The 20,087-nt window shown below is 43.7% G+C and overlaps 1 protein-coding gene across 2 annotated transcripts in view; it reads left to right on the plus strand.

Annotated features, from left to right (window-relative positions):
- HTR4 (5-hydroxytryptamine receptor 4) overlaps positions 1 to 20,087 on the plus strand; it is a 135,103-nt gene that overhangs the window by 73,972 nt on the left and 41,044 nt on the right. For both annotated transcript variants that reach the window (XM_036240244.1, XM_036240245.1), the window contains exons 3-4: positions 14,803 to 14,928; positions 16,187 to 16,387. In XM_036240244.1, coding sequence (XP_036096137.1) covers positions 14,803 to 14,928; positions 16,187 to 16,387 — 327 coding nt within the window. The remainder of the gene's footprint in view (positions 1 to 14,802; positions 14,929 to 16,186; positions 16,388 to 20,087) is intronic.

Here is a 20,087-nt window from a genome sequence, read left to right on the forward strand (position 1 = left end):
CACAGAGGTTCATTGCCACCCAGACTTCGGAGTGTGTCAGCCCCATGCTTTTCTTTACACTTTTAAATACATAACATGTATTCAAAAATAAGATTATTATTATGTCATGTTTCATGCTTCTAACTTTGCATAAATAATATACTGTATGTTTTCTTCTACAACTTGCTTTTTTAAAAACTCTGCACTATATATGCAAAATGTGTCAGCATTGATGTGTTTGTCTAGTTTATTTGTTATTATTATTTTTTTAATCCTCACCTGAGGACATTTTTTTATTTTTATTTTTTGCATTTATCTTCAGATAGAGTAGGAGGGAGAAAGGGAGGAAGAGAGAGAAACATCGATGTGAGAGAGACGCATCGAGTGATTGCCACCCACACGACCCCAACCAGGGCCAGGGACAAACTGCAACCGAGGTACGTGCCCTTAGCGGGAACCGAACCCAGGACTCTCTGGTCCACGGTCTGATGCTCTAACTGCTGAGCCAAACCAGCCAGGGTATGTTTATCTAGTTTAGTTTAATTTTTTTTTCACTCCTGCGTCGTAGGAGGAGGAGAAGGGAGGAGAAAGAAAGCAGGCACAGGAGGAGAGAGGAATCCAGGTGCTGAGCCAATGTGCTACTTTGGTGTTTGTATAGGGCCAACTGGACTCGCAGGCAGACTGAGTTGAGAGATAGACCTCTGTGTAACTGACCAAGGGCTGCTCGCCTCTCCTTTCATTAAGGACAGTACTAGCTCCAGAACTGGAGGTTGACAGGAGCCTGTTGTTGCTCCAAGTTGGAGAGAGAAGACAGGTAGGGGAAGGGAGACAGAGCAGAGATGCACACAGAAGCTCTTCTCTTGACTGGTCCAATGAGCCATAGTTCGTCAGCCATGCAACCATTGTATCTACAGAGGAGTTGGCTCATTTTCAAGGGTGCGTGCTGTTTAGCCCTGATGTGGACATACTTATTGTTTATCCTATAGTGCTTGCTCTTGCAGTATTATAATCAGCTCCACTCTGAGGACATTTTAACAGCAGAAACCAGAGAAAATTATTTTATGTCACTTGGCGATTTATGAAAAATACAATGAATTCAGTGGTGGGTGGAAATTCGACTGAATGTAGAATGTCAAAGAGAAATCACTTCCCAGAAAACATAAGAAGTACCATATATTACAGGACTCATGGTCCCTCAAGCCCGACGTGCCATCACCGACTCTGGCGATGGGGAAGCGTTGGTGGGTGGAGTGGTGGTTCTTTCCCCAGGTGAACTTTGACAGGTTGGGAAGTCAGTTCTTTACATGTACCCATTCAGGAGCTTTCCAGGGCCGCCACATACATATATAGACTTACTTAGATAAGAATGAGTAAATGAAATTTATCTTTTTGAATGAGTTTTCTTATCTGAAAGTATCAATCATAATAATAATCTTAATCTCTCTAAATTATGTAGATTAAACAGGAATAGGCAGGGAAGCATTTGTTAACTGAAGGCTGACTTCAGATGTTTAATTTTTAAAATCGATCTCGTGTGTGTGTGTGTGTGTGTGTGTGGCCTCATCTCAGATGTTTTATCCAACACTGGTTAGTCTGACCAGCTGCTAATGGGCCTGGGGAAGAGCAGACCATTTTCTCTCCTAACCATTTGCTGTCCTCTCTAGAGCTGAATAAGGAGTCAGCGAGTCGGGTTCTGGTTTTTATAAAGAAATATTGGTAGCACTACAAATCTTGTTATGCATGGGGTCTCTCCCAATGGAAATCCTTTGTCTTGCTTTCTGTTTGATTTTTCTGATGATCATCTCTCCTTAGAGAGAGAAGTGATGTGATTGGCTGTCCTGTGGAAAAGAGAAGCAGATGCAACAATGATGCTCAGCCCATGTTTTGGTTTGCTTTGTTGAGTACAATTCACCTCCATGCTTGGCCATGTAGCTGGTTTGAGAACTAGTTACTGCTGTCTAAAGTCTGGCTGCACTTGGTGTTAAAGGTTCCACAATGCCTAATTCTGCTTATTTCAGTGTGGTAAGGGACCCATGGAGAAACTTACAAGTGTGGGCTTCCTTATTGTTCCTCTACTCTGTTAGATTAAGAAATGGCTTTGATGGTGTCACTGACCTACGGTCCTCCAACCTTTTCTTGCAGCACTCTGGTATCGGGGAGCTCCCTACCTGGTGAGGTTTTGCAGGGTAGCCCTGGTGATAAGGGCAGGAATGCAAAGTACCAGACTTAAGTGCCAGAATGCCTTAGTTGGACCCATGAAGTGTGCTGCTACTCACCATGTTGCTTGTGGTGTTCATTATGCTACTCACTGTTCTTCTCTCCTTCTGGGCACATGGTCGATTTGAACATCCGAGCTCCCTTAAGGCTCAGTGGGACCATGTGACTGGTTCTGGCCAGTGAGCTGTTGAATGGAAGTGATGTGAGTCACTTCCAGGTGGGAGAATTTCATTACCAGTTTGTCACACACACACCCTCCCTCTCACTCCTCAAGTTCCCTTTTCCCCTAGCTTGGCAACTGGCAACATTTAGGGGGCGGCTACTCCTACTCCATTAGTCTGGGTCCCTGAGTGAGTGTGAGAAGCAGAGTTCCCGACCACCCACAGTGGACATGTACAGTGAAGGGAAAGCAGACCTTTGTTTCTTCAAACTGCTTAAGATTGGAGCCCTGGCCGGTTTGGCTCAGTGGTTGGAGCGTCGGCCTGCGGTACAGAGAGACCGGGGTTCGGTTCCCACTAAGGGCACGTACCTCGGTTGCAGTTTGTCCCCGGCCCTGGTTGGTCGTGCGGGTGGCAGCCACTCGATGTGTCCCTTCACATCGATGTTTCTCTCTCTCTCTCTTCCTCTCTCTCCCTCCCGCTCTATCTGAACAAAAAATGGAAAAATGTCTTCGGGTGAGGATAAAAAAAAAAAAAAAAAAAGATTGGGGGTTGTTTGTTACCAGAGGATAATCTAACCCATTCTGACTGACACAACGATGATTGAGAACCATTCTCAGAAACTTCTCAGTTTAACATTTCAACTCTACAAGTTGATCGAACTGGTAATGGGGGAGAAAGAAATTTGTCCTTTTCTTTTCGTTTGAATTGCATTTCGCCTTCCGGTATCTTCCCTCCTGGGTCCAGTCACACTTTAAAACTACAAGACAGTGTTTCAGGGGTGGAAGTTAGCTAACGCAATACCTGAGCCTTTTGGTCTCTAGGCCAAAACCCCTATTTCCTCACTTGCTTTACTTGCAGGGAATGATTCAAAGTCCTTTGAAAAAAATTCTGGTTAACTCTGTCTAGATATCTTTGAGTGTCTCTGGATAATCATTATCCAGGACAATTCTCAGAGTACCCTTAGACTTCCAGCAACTTTAGCATTCATATATTTCTGATCCCATAACCTGCCTAGGGGGTATCATGTTTTAAGGTGAGAAGCATGAGGGATAGTGAAAGAAAAGTGTTAGGATCAATGGATCGAATATGCCAAGAGAGACAGAGAATTGCTGGCATTAAGTGCTAAAGAAATGAGTTCTAAAGACAGGAAATGGTGTTTGGAGAGTGAGGTATTGAAAATTGAGGTTTTGAGGAGTTGCAGTTATTGGTAAGGACAAGTTCAAGGTTTGAACACTGGGGTGAGTAACTGAGGAAGTATGACACACAGGCTCATGGGAAGAGAGCAGTTTTGAGAAATGGTGGTTCTCGAAAGAGTTATCTGGAAAAGAGGTAAGCATTTACATTCACATGTATGATGACATATTTTAACCTTTAGATTACCTTCATAAGCCATGCCACACATTATTAAATGTTCTCTAACATTTTAGAACATACATTCTAGTACATCATGGGCTCTGGAGTTCAGAAGACCGAGGTTCAAATATTGAATGTACTGCTTACTAGTTTATGTGACTATGGGCACATCAATTCACGTCTTTGAGTCTCAGTTTCTTCATCTGTAATTGAACACAGTAGTAACACTTATCTTCATAGTCTTGTTTTGACAATGTAATGAGTTAATGCTTGAAAAACAGAAGTCTTCTGGCCCATGGTGGCACTTAGATAGTGATAACTATTCTTTATCCCATTAGTATTAAAGCAGAGAGGCCAAAGAAGCCTGAAGGATTGGAACGCTGCCACAGTCAACCCTAAAGGGGTTTCCTTATTACATTACATTACATTAGACTACATTACACTACATTACAGATTACATCCTAGCATTTATTTTCAAGCTAACCACCAAATTAAGTTTTCTCTCAGTGATTTCTAGCACATGGAAGCATTTCTACCCCATAAATTATTCTCAGAAAGAATAACCCCCACACACACATACACACACACACACACCAGAATTACACAAATTTGATTTGCCAATATTGTCAAATTAGATATTCATAAGATAATGAAATACAGCTTTTTATGGAGGATGTGTACTGGAGCTGTTAAAAATCCTTCAGGGCTCTGAATGAGAAAGCTTCAAACTAGAACATTATCGTTCTCATTTTCTTGACAGAGAAGCAGTGTGCAGCCTCTGTCTCTGCTCTGTTATAGTCAACCTTTGACATCCCCCGCTCTTCTTTAACTGTACGTGGCCAGTATTGACATATCGGGACCACCTTGGTGCATTCATTTTAGACAAGACCCCCGAAGTACAAGAAAAGAAAACAGCCAAGCTCCTGAGGTCATTGTGCTTTTCCAGACCAATGATTCTCAATCAGATCAGATCAACCACTACCCTACTCTTTTAAAACAAATGTTTCGTAACACTCCCTGCCTAGACTAAAATGAAATCATGAATAATGTAACCCAACTATACATAATTAAAAACTTACCAACAGAATGCCTTGACTGGAATACAAAATGCAGTAAAGTGAAAGTGATCTATAATAAAACAATACGTAGTTCATAATATAAATGCTCATCTACAACAGAAAACATAACAAGGCAGTCAGATACCTGCGCTTGTACCTTAAATGACCTTGACATGTGACAACTATTGGCAAAGTCCAGCACAAGCGTATTGTGTCATCAACTCCAATAACGTGAATGGCATTGTTGTTGGTGGTATGTGAATACTTAATTTGAACAAAATGAAAGCATTTATTTTGTGAATACAAATAACTAGGCAAGAAATATTTGTGTTTATATGTAAAAGATGTTAAGTTCTAGATTAGCTAATTATAAACCAATTTTTCTCTCACACAAATGGCTGGTAGGACATTCTAAAATCATGGGATGACATTTTTTTAAATGAGAGATTGTCCCTTATATGACAATGTCCCCTGTCCTTATCCTCCCCCAAAATGCCCGTAGTGTTCCTCAGTCATTACCACAACTCAGTGCCCCACAAATATTTGAGACAGCCTTTGGGGGTGGCATCACTTCTACTGAGAGCCGTGTTCTGGATAGGTTGACTGGAGTACATACAATTAACACATTTTTAAACTACTAAGGCCAAAGACCATCCTAAAAAAAAAAATTCAATTGTCTCTCTATACTCCAGACACGTCAAAATGCAAATCTGATCATGTCACCGCCAACTTGAAAACAATTTGTGACTCTCCACTGAGCTGATGATAGGGACCTAAATACTTAGCCCCACTCCCCACCCCCTCCTGATCTGATCCTCGTTGGCCTCATGTGATGCTGCCTCCCCTGGCTGCCTGCGTCCCAGCCGTGCTGGTGTTCTGTAGGCTGCGGGCGTGAGTCACAACCTTCCTGGTCCCTGCTGCACTTCCGCTCTGACCCCTGACATTTTCTGTCCTTCTTCAGTCAACTCCTGTTCTTCCTTCAAATTGCAGCTCAAGTCTCACTCCCCCAGGGAAGTGTGTTCTGATCTCCCACCGGGGCAGTGCCTCCATGTGCATTTCTTCTCATAGCCTCCACAACAGCTGTCATTCGACAGGTGTGCAACGACTGGATTTGTGTCTGCTCCGGTAACCTCTGAGCTCTCGGAGTGGAGGGACCAGCCTTCTCTCTCTTCTCGGTGACTGAAATCGAGTGCATTCGCACATTTTCTTCTGAGTGAATAGACAAATGACTGAGTGATCCAGGCGTGGCTGAATGTACAAAGGAGCAGACGTATGCCTATCGCCACGCTGACATTCCTTGCCTGAGCCTTGTTGAGTCAGTGAGTTTGCGTTCTCGCTAGAGCAGAGCTCACACCCGACAACTTAGAGAAACGAGCATTCTCAGATGGGACCTGTCTGGTAAGAGCAGTATGTTAACCTTCCCGCGTGAGGTGAGGAGGCTTGTGAGTTGGCTGCAAGTGCAAGAGAAAGGGGGTTCAGAGGAGAGGGAGAGAGGCGTTCCTTAGTTGAACAAATACTATATAAATGTATTCAATAACGAATGAGTATTTTATAAAGGGAGGATGGTGTTTGAGAGGTATTTGACCCAGTCCCAAAGCATTACGACCTTAGGAAGTCCAAACCAGTTGTTACAGAATAGTCACAGAGATGTACAGTACAGCACAGGGAATGTAGTCAATAATATTCCTATAACTATGTACGGTGCCAGGTGGGTACTGGACATCAGGGGAAACGCTTTGTAAAGTATACGACTATCTAACCACTATGCTGTACACCTGAAACTAATACAAAATAATATTGAATAGAAACTGTAATTGAAAAAAAATTAACAAAAAACAAAGAGATACGCAGAATAAATAACGACTTAGGTAAAGGAGAAGAAGAAATGGAGAAAGATACCTGCTTTCCGGCTTGGTCACCTGGAGTGATGCCGCTTTCCACTCGGTGAGAAAATCCGGAGAAATGAATAACTGCAGTGAAACAGGTTCCTTGTAGTAGGCTCTCAGAGGTCTTAGTGTCTCTGTGCCATATTCTTCTTTAGAATAGCTGATCTCTGCTTCTAAAGGAGCAGAGATCATCAAACGTGTTTAGCAAAGGGTCAGAGAGTCGACAGTGTCAGCTTTTGTGAGCCAGACACTTTCTGCTGTAATTACTCAGCTGCTGTTGTAGTGGAAAAGGAGCCACAGAAATTCCTACGTGATTGGGTGTGACTGTTCCAATGAACTTCTATTTACAAAGGAGGCAGTGGGCTGGACTGGGACCACTGGCTGATGCTGGGTAGCTCCTGCTAATTGAGCAACAACTAAGCAGTTTCTTCTTTCACCTGAGCATAAGATTCTTCCACCGTTAGAGGCAGAGGTGAGAAGAGCAATTATAATACTTAGCAAGAGCAAGCCAGAACCCTAGCTAATGATGTAGAGCCGAATCCATTAGTCATTGGGCCCAGAGACAGAGATCACCTACAGCAAAGGAATGGGGAGCAGGTTGGTATCAGAGTATGGGGAATTGCGCTCTTCGGTGAGCCCTTATCCTTGAGGTGAATGATTGACCGCACAGGAGAGGCCCCATGCAGTTCCCATTTTCCCCTGGGCTGGCTTTCTCATAACCACAACAATAAGTTCAAGGAAATGATCAGCCAAATGCTGAAAACATGCCCCGTGTTGTATTCCAAAGGAAGCCATTTCAGTACCCGATGAACATTTCGCTACCCTGAACAATAATGGGTAAAGGGGTGTTTCCAAAATGCACCAGAGACCCTACATTGAGTCGGCATATAAGGAAAAAATATATAGTAAAGAAAAAAAAAATCTGTCTTTGGAACTGTTGGCTCAGTTTCAATTTTGAGAGACCGGATTTTCTTAAAGTGAGATGTACCTCGAAGGTATAACTTACTGGCACTATCACTGAGCGTTTGATTTTCAAGGAGAATGGAAGCTCTGGTCATTCACACACTGGGAGGCAGTGAGAATGTCCCCAAATGTAGATCTCAGCTTGTCACTGCAGTTTTGGCTTGCCTTTAGGTTCAGGCATGGCCTCAGAGAACAGTGTCTTTGATCCTGATATCCCTTTGTATTTCTTGCAGCTTTGAACTTCATTAGACTCTATAAAGAGAGATCCTCTTTGGGCTTTGAAGTTTTTCTCATGCTCAATATGTGTGATCTTTGAGGCCCTGGAAAAAGTCTATTAAGAGCTTGCCACAAGAATTTTCTTCCATGTGTTGACATTTGAAAAATACCCGACCTCATCAGCCGTGCACCTCCCCACTCCCACCTCTGTCTACAGAGCATTCAATAACAATCAAAAAGATTTCTTTCAGAACTGGATAGAAACTCCATGACGCATTACGTCTGTCCTGTAAGGATTTAGTCTTTTCCCCTACCATTTTCTACAGCTAGCATATTTTTACAAGGCATACTAAGATGCCGTCATCAACATTTTGGATACTAAGTTTCTAGACAAAAAGTAAAACTTTAGCATATCTTTTTTTTTTTTTCAACAAAGGAAATTTATTCCATTTTAAATGAGCACCTTCAAAATTTAGAGGGAAAAGCGTTGGACTTGCAATGAAAATGTGCAGGTCTAAATCCCAGGTCCGCTACTTAATAGTTGTAGAATCTTACTCCTAAGCACGCTGAGCACCCATCTTTTCCAAAAAAGGGGCATCATGATATCAAATTACATGGTAATTGTGAAGAAGAAATGAGCCAACATGGAAAATCTCCTTAGCACATTATTTGCCATATGGTAAGTGCTTGGTAAATCAATGTCAAAATCTACCCACTTTTAAGCAGAAAGTTCCAAACCTAGGAGCAAAAGAAAGTAATTGGCAAAGGAGAAATGAGGGTTAGGGTAAAGGGCATCCTTTACAATGCTGTAGGTAAATGTCTTCCGAGTGAGGTCCACAGACCAGCAGCATCAGCCTCACCCAGGGACTTGTTAGAAATGCGAGCTGAGGGGCCCCATTTCAGATGTACTGGAATATGGGTGCGTCCAGCAGTCTGTGTTTTAACCAGTGTCACCTCCAGTGTTCCCCAGTTACCTGAAGTTGCCCTCTAACCCAGTTGTTTTCGATGACGTCATCATGTCAGTGCCCTGGAGAGTCTCACCCCAAGTTGACTCATGAACCAGCAGCATGGCATCACTGAGGCACACCACCTGGTGAGAAATGAACCCCAGATTCTATCTCAGACCAAAAAAAATCAGAATCTGCATTTACCAATGCCCCCAGGAAATTCATCTAAACACTCAAGTTTGGGAGGGTGACTTGGATACACTGATCACAAACTGGGTTTCTTATTTCTTTAGTTGTGCACCTGCTATTATTGTCTGTTCCTTCAGTAGTGTGAACTCCATAAAGGCATTGACTTTGTCCACCTTCTTAATTGTCATATCCTAGCACCTAGCACACAACTTGATATACAGTTGGCAATCAATACTTCTTTAATAAATGAGAGATTTAATCTGATTTCCTCAATTGGTCCATGAAGAAACTGAGGCTCAGAAACAGCAAGTGACATTTTGAAGTTATATAGCTGGGTGATATAATAGAGCATAACCTAAAACTTCTTTAGCTATTGTCCCTGTATGGGCTTCTTATATTAGTAACAATGATTACTTATTAATAATATAATTTATAATATACTTTGTTATGTACGGTCCACTTTCACATATACTGACCTATGTGGAAATATACCCAGAATAATTATACATTTTCTTTTACTAAGAACAGAGAAAATGGAAAAGAAAGCCAGCAAGATTGTGGAATTTCTTTATTAATGGATCAAGAGATCACTGAAAAAGCAAAAGAAAAAAATAGGGAAGAAGAAAAAGTAAAATATCCCATAAAATTAACTGTCAAAGAATCCATGTAGCGGAGTAGACAGAGCTCTGTGGTCGGATGGAACTGTCTGGTCGTGGTTGACAGTGTCCTCGGAGGATGTCAGAGGTAACCCAAGGCTCTAACATGGATTTAGCAGGAGTGGTTCCTAATTTATTTTCATTATCATTGCTGGACTTAACATTTAGTTCAACAGACAGTTCTACCTAATTAAAAAAAAATGCCTTCTATGGTTAAATTGTGCTTGTCGCTCTCAGTTTAAAGTTTAGCTATTTCTAGCTCCTAATTGGCATGCCACAAATGAACCATAACATTGAACTTGGGGTTCTCTGACCCTGACATTCCCATTTAATTTGAAATATACCTTCTCTGGAGCCAGAGATGTTCACCACAGACTCTGAATCTGTCTTTTTGCTTCTACAAGAGGAAAGGCAGAGCAGGCGAGATGGTTCTAAGGGCGAGGCTCTGATTGAGGGACAATCCGTGTTCCAAGGATACGTCCAGACCATTGTCCGTGGACAAGAAAGAGACCTGAAATCAGCTGATCTCCCCTGCCTCCAACAAAGGAGCCCTATACAATATTCTGACATATGGTCATCCATGTATTCTTTTTTATTGTGCTAAATTATACATAACACAATTTATCATTAATACATAAAATAACCATTTTAAATGTACAGTTCAGGGACAGTCAGTACATCCACAGTGGTGTACAACCACCACCACTATCCATTTCCAGAAGTTTTTCTTTGCCCCAAACAGAAACTCTGTACTCAGTACGTAATTCGCCATCCCCTCCTCCCCTCTGCTAGGCCCAGTAACCACGATTCTACTTTCTCTACAAATTTACCTATTCTAGGCTCTTTATATAAGTGAAATCATACAATATTTGTCTTTTTGTGTTGGCTTTATTTCACTGAGCACACCATTTTCAAGGTTTAATTCATGTTATAGCATGTGTCAGAAATGTATGACGGTAAAATTCCACAGTAGGTATATACCACATTCTGTTTATCTGTGATGGACACTGGGTTGTTCCCACCTTTGGCTGTTGTGAATAATGCTTCTATGAACATGGGTGTATATGTATCTATTCATGTCCCTGATTTCAGTTCTTTAGGGTATATATTTAGGACTAGAAATGCTGAGTCATAGGGTCAGTCTATATTTTTAGCCTTTCGAGAAACCACCAAACTGTTTTCTACAGCAGTTGTACCATTTTACATCACCACCTGCAATCCACGGAGGTTCCAGTTCCTCCACATTCTCACCAACGCTTATTTTTCACTTTTGTTTTGTTTTTATAATAGCCACCCTGCTGGGTGTGAAGTGGTATCTCATTGACATCAAGGCATTCTTTTTTTTTTTTTTATCCTCACCCGAGGACATTTTTCCATTTTTTTTGTTCAGGTAGAGTGGGAGGGAGAGAGAGGAACAGAGAGAGAGAGAGAGAAACATCAATGTGAAAGGAACACATCGAGTGGCTGCCACCCGCCCAACCGACCAGGGCCGGGGACAAACTGCAACCGAGGTACATGCCCCCAGCGGGAACCGAACCTGGGTCTCTCAGGACCGCAGGCCGATGCTCTAACCGCTGAGCCAAACCGGCCAGGGCGACATCAAGGCATTCTTAAACCTTCCCGAGCTGGAGCTCAGAACACCACCAGGAAGCTAAGGTAGATCATTCCCAGTCTGAGAAAGTTCTCAGTAGCCTTTCTAAATCTCGCCTTCCTCTAGCACGGATCGTCAACCTTGGTTGCACATCAGAATCATTTAGGAACTTGAAAAATATTCCAATCTTGAGGTTGCTACCGAAGCTAATTAAAACAGCACCTTTGAGGGTGGGACCCTAACGCCAGTATTTCTAAGGCTCCTCGGGTCATTTCAATATGCAGCCAGAGTTGAGAACCAACTCAGCTCAAAGCCTGCTCACTCAGCTCACTTCCTTACCCAACCTGCAGGATATAACATGTGACAAACTATCACCGAGCCTCCTCTGAGGACCCCTATTAAATAGCCAGCACCCCATCCCCCACTGGCAGTCCTGTTTCGCTCTCTCTGCTGTAGTGAGCATTGCCAGCCGACACTCGACATACATTCCTTTTATCTATTCACTGCCTGCGCTCTGTTTTGCTTATTTCTGCTTTCCTAGGACATACAACAATGCCTAGTGCAGAGAAGGTGCTGAGAGCATTGTTGAATGAGTGCATGTACAAATCTCTCATTTCAAATCACAGCCCTTCAGGTGGTTAAAAATAGCTTTTGTGTCTTGTGCTGGGTCTTCTCTAGGGAAAATCTTCTCTGTACCTTCAATCAGTTTTCAAAGACATTGAAGGATGAACCTCATCATTATTAATACAATACATCTTTCTTTTACTCAATAAGCAAATAATGGAGCACTTCCTATGTACTACACATACTCATACACTACGCACGCTCTAGGGTAGACAGAAATTGTGCTGGAAAAAACACGTGAAGTCAGTCTGTGGGGGTGGGGCCCAGACAAGCATCAGAAACAGAAGTCAGTTCAGATAACAATAATTACTTTAAGGAAAATGAAAAATGTTGGCTGTGGCACATTAAGTGGGGGTCAACTTTAATCTGAGACCCAAAAGACAGGAAGAAGCATTCCAGGAAAAAGGCACAGCTAGTACGGAGGCCTGGAGGGGGCAGCAAGTCTCAGAGGGGCCCTGAGTCAGAGCTTCTGAGGACAAGGAAAAAAAACACTATCACCTCCTTTGTTAGGCACTTGACCTCAGTGAACATGGCCTAAGGTCAGATTAGTTTTGGGTAACCACATCATCCTATTAAGGTCTTTTTCATCATTGAATTATATCTTCCCTGCCTAGTATTTGTACTGTTGATAGTCGGAATTTAGTTGTGGAAGAGTGATTTAGATGAACATACCTGGAATTTCATTTTGTCTTGATACCATTGTGATGAACCCAGTTATAAAGTACAGGAAGGGAACACAGGGAAGGCCAACTCTCATTGCCATTTGTGCAGCTTTGCCAGAAAGCTGCAGTTTAGCACTCCCCAGGGACTGGGCGGGGGGAGAATAGACGCGTGCCCAGTAAAGTCTGGGTGACATAGGGAAGGTACTTGCCTGTCAGTCATACCTGGGAACAGATCATTGGCCAGAGTGGGCGTGGTCACTGCAAGTGTGAAGATTTGAGATACTTAAGATCCTAAACAAAGAAGTTTGCTCTCTCACTCTCTTGGTTCATGCTCGTGGCCTCTTGTGCTCCTGGCTGCAGGACTCACGGTCTGTATTTGCCCACATGGCACATGGCCATGTGGACCCCACACACAATGGACTAAAGAACTACAACTAGCCTGATGCTACACTGGACCCAACTCTACCATGGAACAGAGAAACTCTGGACACTGGCTTTGCTTTTAGCTCTGTTGAATCCCCAGCTGCACATCTTCCAGGACTGGATTAAGGGACTGGAACTTTGAAATCCCAAGGATATAATTCCACATAAATAAAGCTTTCTTTTGCCCTGGCCAGTTTGGCTCAGCGGTTAGAGCATCAGCCTATGGTCCAGAGAGACCCAGGTTCGGTTCCCACTAAGGGCATGTACTTCGGTTGTAGTTTGTCCCCAGCCCTGGTTGGGTAATGTGGGTGGTAGCCAGTCGATGTGTCCCTTTCACATTGATGTTTCTCTCTCTCTCTCTTCCTCTCTCTCCCTCCCGCTCTTTCTGAATAAAAAATGGAAAAATATCCTTGGTGAGGATAAAAAATAAATAAATAAAGCTTTCTATCACATCTCATCTTTCCATGGGGGCCTCAGGAAATCTTATTCCAGCAGCACCCCAAGAACCCCTCCCACTAACAACAGAGAAAGACCATCCACGCATTTCTCCAATAACAATCTGAACCCTGCCATACAGACGTTAATCAATCAATCAATCAATCAGTTAACAAAAGCACTTGTCAGCAGAGTGGATGCTCTGGTTCTTCAACCACTGTAATAGTGGTTCCTTCTCTAATCAGCATCTTGTCTTTTGTGCCAGGACTAAGGGGAAAAGTTTTGGACAAGGCCAGAGCCAGGACTGGTGGGCCGCTGCCACTTGGGTTCAGCGCCATCTTGGCTTTCAGTCGAAGGCGCTCAGTGAAGACTGATACTTCTTCATTCTTGAGACCCTGTGCTCCCAGGATGGGCTCCCAGAGCAAGCAGCCCCTTCCAGACCAGCCACCAAAATGCTCTCACTGCTTAGTTCCCTTCACTGGGCCTGTTTCTTGTATTCAAATGTGGGGTTTGAGTCTGAGCATTTTAAGATCTTTTGAAGCTTCATTTAAAAAGAACATTTTATTACTCTAATAGGAATAAAACTATTTTTCTGTATCTGCCTAATAGACATCATGCTTTTATTGATGGGGACACTCACTTTGAACTTAATAAAGTGATTTATACTGGGACAGCAGGGTTTATAGACTCAAAGCAGATGCCAAAATGGACAGGAACGCAAATTTGAACTGTGGCATTGGGGAACAAAAGGGATGTGGCTTAGGGTGGTGAAATGTGTTCCTACATTTCTTGATCAGCTGCTATCTTTCTAATGGACTTCACAGAATCTCAGACCAATTTTTTCAGGTCAGCTGTATAAAAACAATCTTCAAGCCATGACCTGTTCCCAAGACAGCCGACCCGTACCCAGCAGCTTACATGGGGGCTGGGCTGGGGTCCTGAAAACCACGGCCTCTATATTCAAACAGACCCTGGCTGAAGTGACCATCATTCATCCATCCAACACCATTGTTCCTCATCCAAGAAATGTGAATGACACATTGGAGTTGAATCCATCAATGGATAAACTGTATGAGATCCCTGCCTCATGGGACTTGCTAGGTGGGGAGGTGCACAGAGTAGGAACCAACCAAATACGTTTCTGAGCACAGGTGGAGGAAGGAAAGCCACAAGCTCTCTGATGGAGAATAACTGCAACCTCAGGGTAGTTCGTTCATGTCTCTGAGCCTCGTCCTTCCTGTTATATAAGGTTTACCCAAGGCATCACGTAGTGACAGGTGCAGACAGAGGCATGTATTAGGTGCACAATAAATGTGTGAGGCAGCTGCTGATGGTGAAGTTACCTTCCTGAAGGTGACTGAGGAAAAGGTGAATTTTCTTGCCTGTGTCTCAGGGTTTCCTTCAGTCCTTTGTGAGTGTGTGTGTGTCTGTCTGTCTTCCAGTTCCAAGGAGGGTTTCAGGTCAGTGGAGAAGGTTGTGCTGCTCACGTTTCTCTCGGCGGTTATCCTGATGGCCATCTTGGGGAACCTTCTGGTGATGGTGGCCGTGTGCAGGGACCGGCAGCTCAGGTGAGTCGCATGAGGAAACCTGGGTGGTGTTCTGGGCTCTCCCTGGAGAACTGAGGTCTGCACTTCTAATTTCCACTATAGTTTGTCATTATGGAAGCGGGGAAAGTACCTGGGATTGACGTTTGGAAATAGAGCAAGGAAAAAAGACCATGCATCATCCCACAGCTCTGACAGGACCAGTGTAAATTAAGTGCATTTCTATCCTGTTTTTTTTTTTCCTTTGTTTAACTTTGTTGGGTTTTTTTAGTAGTTGTGATCACTATATGTACATAGGTTGAGAGCACATCTTATCTATCGGTTCGGAGAGGGGTGGCTGACTAGGGAGCAATGTAGGATTTAAACCTGGCTCTTCTCTTTCCACTTCATCAGTCTGAACGCTGGCGCAATTAAGATCACCTGAAGACCTTCTTAAACTTGCTGCTGCGTAGCATAAGTATGTCCCATGCGCTATTTGGGACACACTTATACTAAACAATTATTCACTGTTAATCTGAAACTCAGATTGAACTGGGTGTCCTGTATTTCATCGGGCAACCCTGGGGGTGGATGGGGGTGTAATCACCCCAAATCCCTGAACTGAATGGTCTGGGGTGAGACTTCGGCATCACTATGTAGGAAATTCACTGGGTGATTCTGGCGGGCAGCCTGCATTGAGAGCCACCAGACCTTGAAAGGGATAAGAGATGTAGTACTTCCTTATCGACTGCTTTCCTCTCTAAGCAAGACATGCATTAATCCAGTGACGATGCAACAAAGTATAGAAGCGTATTTCAGATAGGTGTCACATGCTAGTCAGTCTGAGAGTGGAAAGTAGAGGCATTTGACACCATCTGTGAGGGGGCACCTTGGGAGTTTCCCCGAGAAGACCAAACCAAGGCCTGCAAGACTGGTGGGGTGTGGTTAAGCCAATAGTAGGGAGAGAGCGCTTTGTAAAAGGGCCCGGGGAGGAGCTCTCTACACAGGGGACTCTTATCAGGCCATGTGGCCAGGGGGGAAGAGGGGGAGGGCTCTGGGTGCAAGAGGAATATGGAGAATCCAGACGTGGCCAGACCACGCAGGGTCTTTCCAGCCATGCTGCAGAAGGGGAAACCGAACTTCACGGGATATGGGACACATTTGACTTTTTTTCTTTTTCCTCCCTCCCTTCTTTCCTTCTTTCTTTCCTTTGCTTTCCTCCTCTTTTCGCTCTTGATTCTTTCTCCCTAACCTTCTTCCTTCGCCCCTCCCCTGCCTCGTCCTTATACTTTTTCACTCACAGGAAAATAAAAACCAACTATTTCATTGTTTCTCTTGCCTTCGCGGATCTGCTGGTCTCTGTGCTGGTGATGCCCTTTGGTGCCATTGAGCTGGTCCAGGACGTCTGGATTTACGGGGAGATGTTTTGCCTCGTCCGGACATCGCTAGACGTCCTGCTCACCACGGCATCCATTTTTCACCTGTGCTGCATTTCTCTGGACAGGTGAGGACAGAGCACCGTGCACAGCGGGGATCTGGGCTGGGGACAAGCACCTGACTATTGGGATGTGTCCTTCTTTCTTTCCTAATTCATGAGAAATGAATCTTAGAGACGCAAATCTGGTTGTTTGCTTACTCATTCACTTTCAAGTCTTTGCAGAGGGTACTCTCTGAGGCCTTGTGAACACAGAGATTGGGAAGGCCTAGAACTTGCCTGCAAGGAGCTTACAGTGGAGGTAGAGTCAGGTACCAGCCATCAGGTTTACCATAGAGCTCCTACCTATCTCCAGATGACATGAACAAAGTTTCGAGGGGGCTGAGTGATGCAAGAATGAATACATCTGCCCAGGAGGCTGCAGGGGCGGTTCAGAATGGTAGTGTTCTCTCGTTGAACATGAACTCCGGAAACTGTGTCTGTATCATAACTTCAGGTGTATATTTAGGTTTGTGCCTGTGACTGCAGAGACTGTTTTCCAGAAAGTTAAAGATGATAATGAAATCCCCAATCATTGTTTGGTTTTTGGACCCAGGGTTAGCATTTTATTCTGTTGCATAATTTTGTTCTTTTTCTTCACATTTGACTTCAGGGGCCCTGATGGTTTCCATCTTTGCCTCATTTGTGGAGATGCAGGTCTATTAGTTGTATCAGTGCTTTTTCTTTTCTAATTCCTGCTCTTGTGTATATAACAGTGAAGGAATAATGCAGTTTCAAAGTCAGAGGGTTACATGACCATGTTCAGCCATCACTGTAGCCATATCTTAGGGGTTAGTTCTCAAAAGAAAGTGTGGTGTTCAAATCACGTTATCAGAATTACCAGGGACCGTCTCTTGAGTAGTTCAACAGACCAGGACCCCCCCCCCCCCCCCGCCCAGAATTGGGCTAGGTAACTGTTTCTTTCTTTGAGGAATAGAAAAATAGTTGACTAAAATTAGGAATTATGGTATATCTAAAACATGTACCTTTAAACAGTAAAATCAGAGTCTTCCCAGAGAACAACTCACACTGGGAAAAGTCCTTCAAGACTGAATCCAGCTGGGGGAACAGCAGATTTATAGCCTCTCTCATGGGACAGGTGCTCGTTGATTGAAGTGGCAGATGTAATGCCCTATGTTCCATAAAATTCTCTCTCTCTTTCTTTGCCAAGAACTTATTATAGTAGAATATGTTTGAATTAAATGCATATATTTAGGTTCCACTCTATAACTAGTGATGATGACACTGATAAAACTGAACTGTTGGCTGGCTGCCAGACCCATAGTGTGTCTTAGTTTGACATTGGTCTTTATTAGCATGTTTATAACACTCTGACTTCAGGAAAGACTGTCTAAGAGAGTCAGTGTATATTGGATAAAAGTTCACATTAGAGCCCTGGCCGGTTTGGCTCAAGCAGTTAGAGCATCGGCCTGCAGTCCAGAGAGACCTGGGTTCGGTTCCCGCTAGGGGCATGTACTTCTGTGGAAGTTTGTCCCCAGCCCTGGTTGGGTTGTACGGGTGGCAACCAATGGATGTGTCCCTTTCACGTCGATGTTTCTCTCTCTCTCTCTCTCTCTCTCTCTCTCTCTCCCCCCCCCCTCCCTCCCCCCCACTCTATCTGATAAAAAAAAAAAAAGTTCACATTAGAAAAAATAAAATGTAAGGAAGTAGAAACTATATAGAAATCCTACAGGGTAGCCCGCACGTGATCATTGCTCAAATGAGCAGTGAGACCGAAAGTTCGTAGGAACTTGGAGAAGGCAGAGCTGAGGGATCAGGGCAGCTGGAGGTAACCCTGAGGTCTGGGCAAAAGCAAGGGGAAGGCAATGAGCCAGGTAGGGAGCAAAGAACAGAGGGAAGTACAGAATCTCTTCCCGATGTGGACTTGACTCTGGGCAGCTCTGAAGACTGAAGTTTTCCTAGGTAGATTTGGCTTCCGACTTCCAGATGAACTCTCAAGTTCTTTTGAAATCATGACACTTTCCGAGTTGTCACAAAGCAGAATGGGCTGATCATTAAGAAGCATCTGCTATAGAACTCAGGAGATCTGGGTTCAGATTCCAGATCTGCCCATTTTTAGCCATGAGATTGGTGACACGTTTATTAAGCCTTTCTGAGTCTGTTTCTCATCTCTAAATACGGGGACAAGGACATCTATTTTATAGGGTTGCAGTGAGGATTAAGTTAGATAATTCATTGAAGACCCAGCTGGCACAGCACTTGATGATGGTGGATGTTAATTTCAGTTTCTTGTAATTATCCATGAAACTCATGCTCTTTCTTACCAAACTTGGACCTTCTCAGTGAACAGCTCCAGCAGCTGCATTGTTCAGAAACAGGGCAATTGTTCTTAATGTGGGTTTTCCTTATCCCCTACATTTAAGTAAGTCCTATTGACTTTCCTTCCTGAACAGATCCCAGTCTGTGTCTTCCCATCTCTTTCACCCAGTCCACACTAATATCATCTCTTGCAGAAACCATTGCAGCAACCTCCTGATTATTCTTCTACATCTGTTTCATGCCCCTCCAATACACTCACCACTTACAAGATCTCATAGCCTTCTTTCATTTATTTTTTATCCTCACCCGAGGAGACTTTTCCATTTTTTGTTCAGATAGAGTGGGAGGGAGAGAGAAGAAGAGAGAGAGAGAGAAACATCGATGTGATCACAGCCCTCTTTTAAAAATGCAGCTCTGATCCTGCTGCTCCTTTGCTTAAAACCCTCCAATGGCTATTCATTGCATTGGGATCAAGACCCATCTGCTTGGCCTGTACTGTTTTGAGCTGTTCCCTGTGTCCCAGCCTCACTTCATGCTTGTTGCCAACCTTATTTTCTGAGCTGCCTCTCTCTTGGCCTTCTTTTTCTCTTTCCAGTGCTCTGTGCTCAGCCATCTCAGAACCTTGGCTCTGTCCCCTGCCTGAAAAGTTCCTTTACCCCTTCATCTCTTGCATGACTTTTAGATTTTAGCTCAATCCTCTCTTGCTTGCAGAAGCCCTCTCTGACCCCATCAAACCCATTCTCCTTTGAGAACTTAGTATAATTATGATTAAAACCACAATTAATCTTTTAATATGTTTTTATTGATTTTTTTTTAAAGAGAGAGGAAAGGAGAGAGAGATAAAAACATCGATGTGTTCCCCAACTACCACTCTCCATCCACTGTGCTCCCAGCTGCTTTGAGAAATGAATCCTATTAATGAAAGCTTATTACTTCACTAAAATAATTTTCAAAGCATAATCAAAATCCACGCATCCTATAGTATGAGTCATGAGAGGTCAGAACATTGATTGGCTGCCTCCTTCATGCCCCCACACTGGGGATCAAGCCCACAACCTGTGCATGTGCCCTGAATGGGAATCAAACCAGGACTTCTTAGTCCATGGGATTAAGCTCAGTCTACTGAGCCACACTGGCCGGGCACAATTGATTTTTTAAAATATTTTTCTTGCCCTGGCCGGTTTGGCTCAGCGGATAGAGCGTCCACCTGCGGTCCGGAGAGACCCGGATTCGGTTCCCGCTAAGGGCATGTACCTCAGTTGCAGTTTGTCCCCGGCCCTGGTTGGTCGTGCGGGTGGCAGCCACTCAATGTGTCCCTTTCACATCGATGTTTCCCTCTCTCTCTCCCTCTCTCCTTCCCACTCTGTCTGTACAAAAAATGGAAAAATGTCCTCGGATGAGGATAAAAAATATATATATATTTTTTTTTCTTAAATGTTCTTTTCTCCCC

Source organism: Molossus molossus, unplaced genomic scaffold, assembly GCF_014108415.1.
Source record: "Molossus molossus isolate mMolMol1 unplaced genomic scaffold, mMolMol1.p scaffold_m16_p_4, whole genome shotgun sequence".
NCBI classification, from domain to species: Eukaryota; Metazoa; Chordata; class Mammalia; order Chiroptera; family Molossidae; genus Molossus; species Molossus molossus.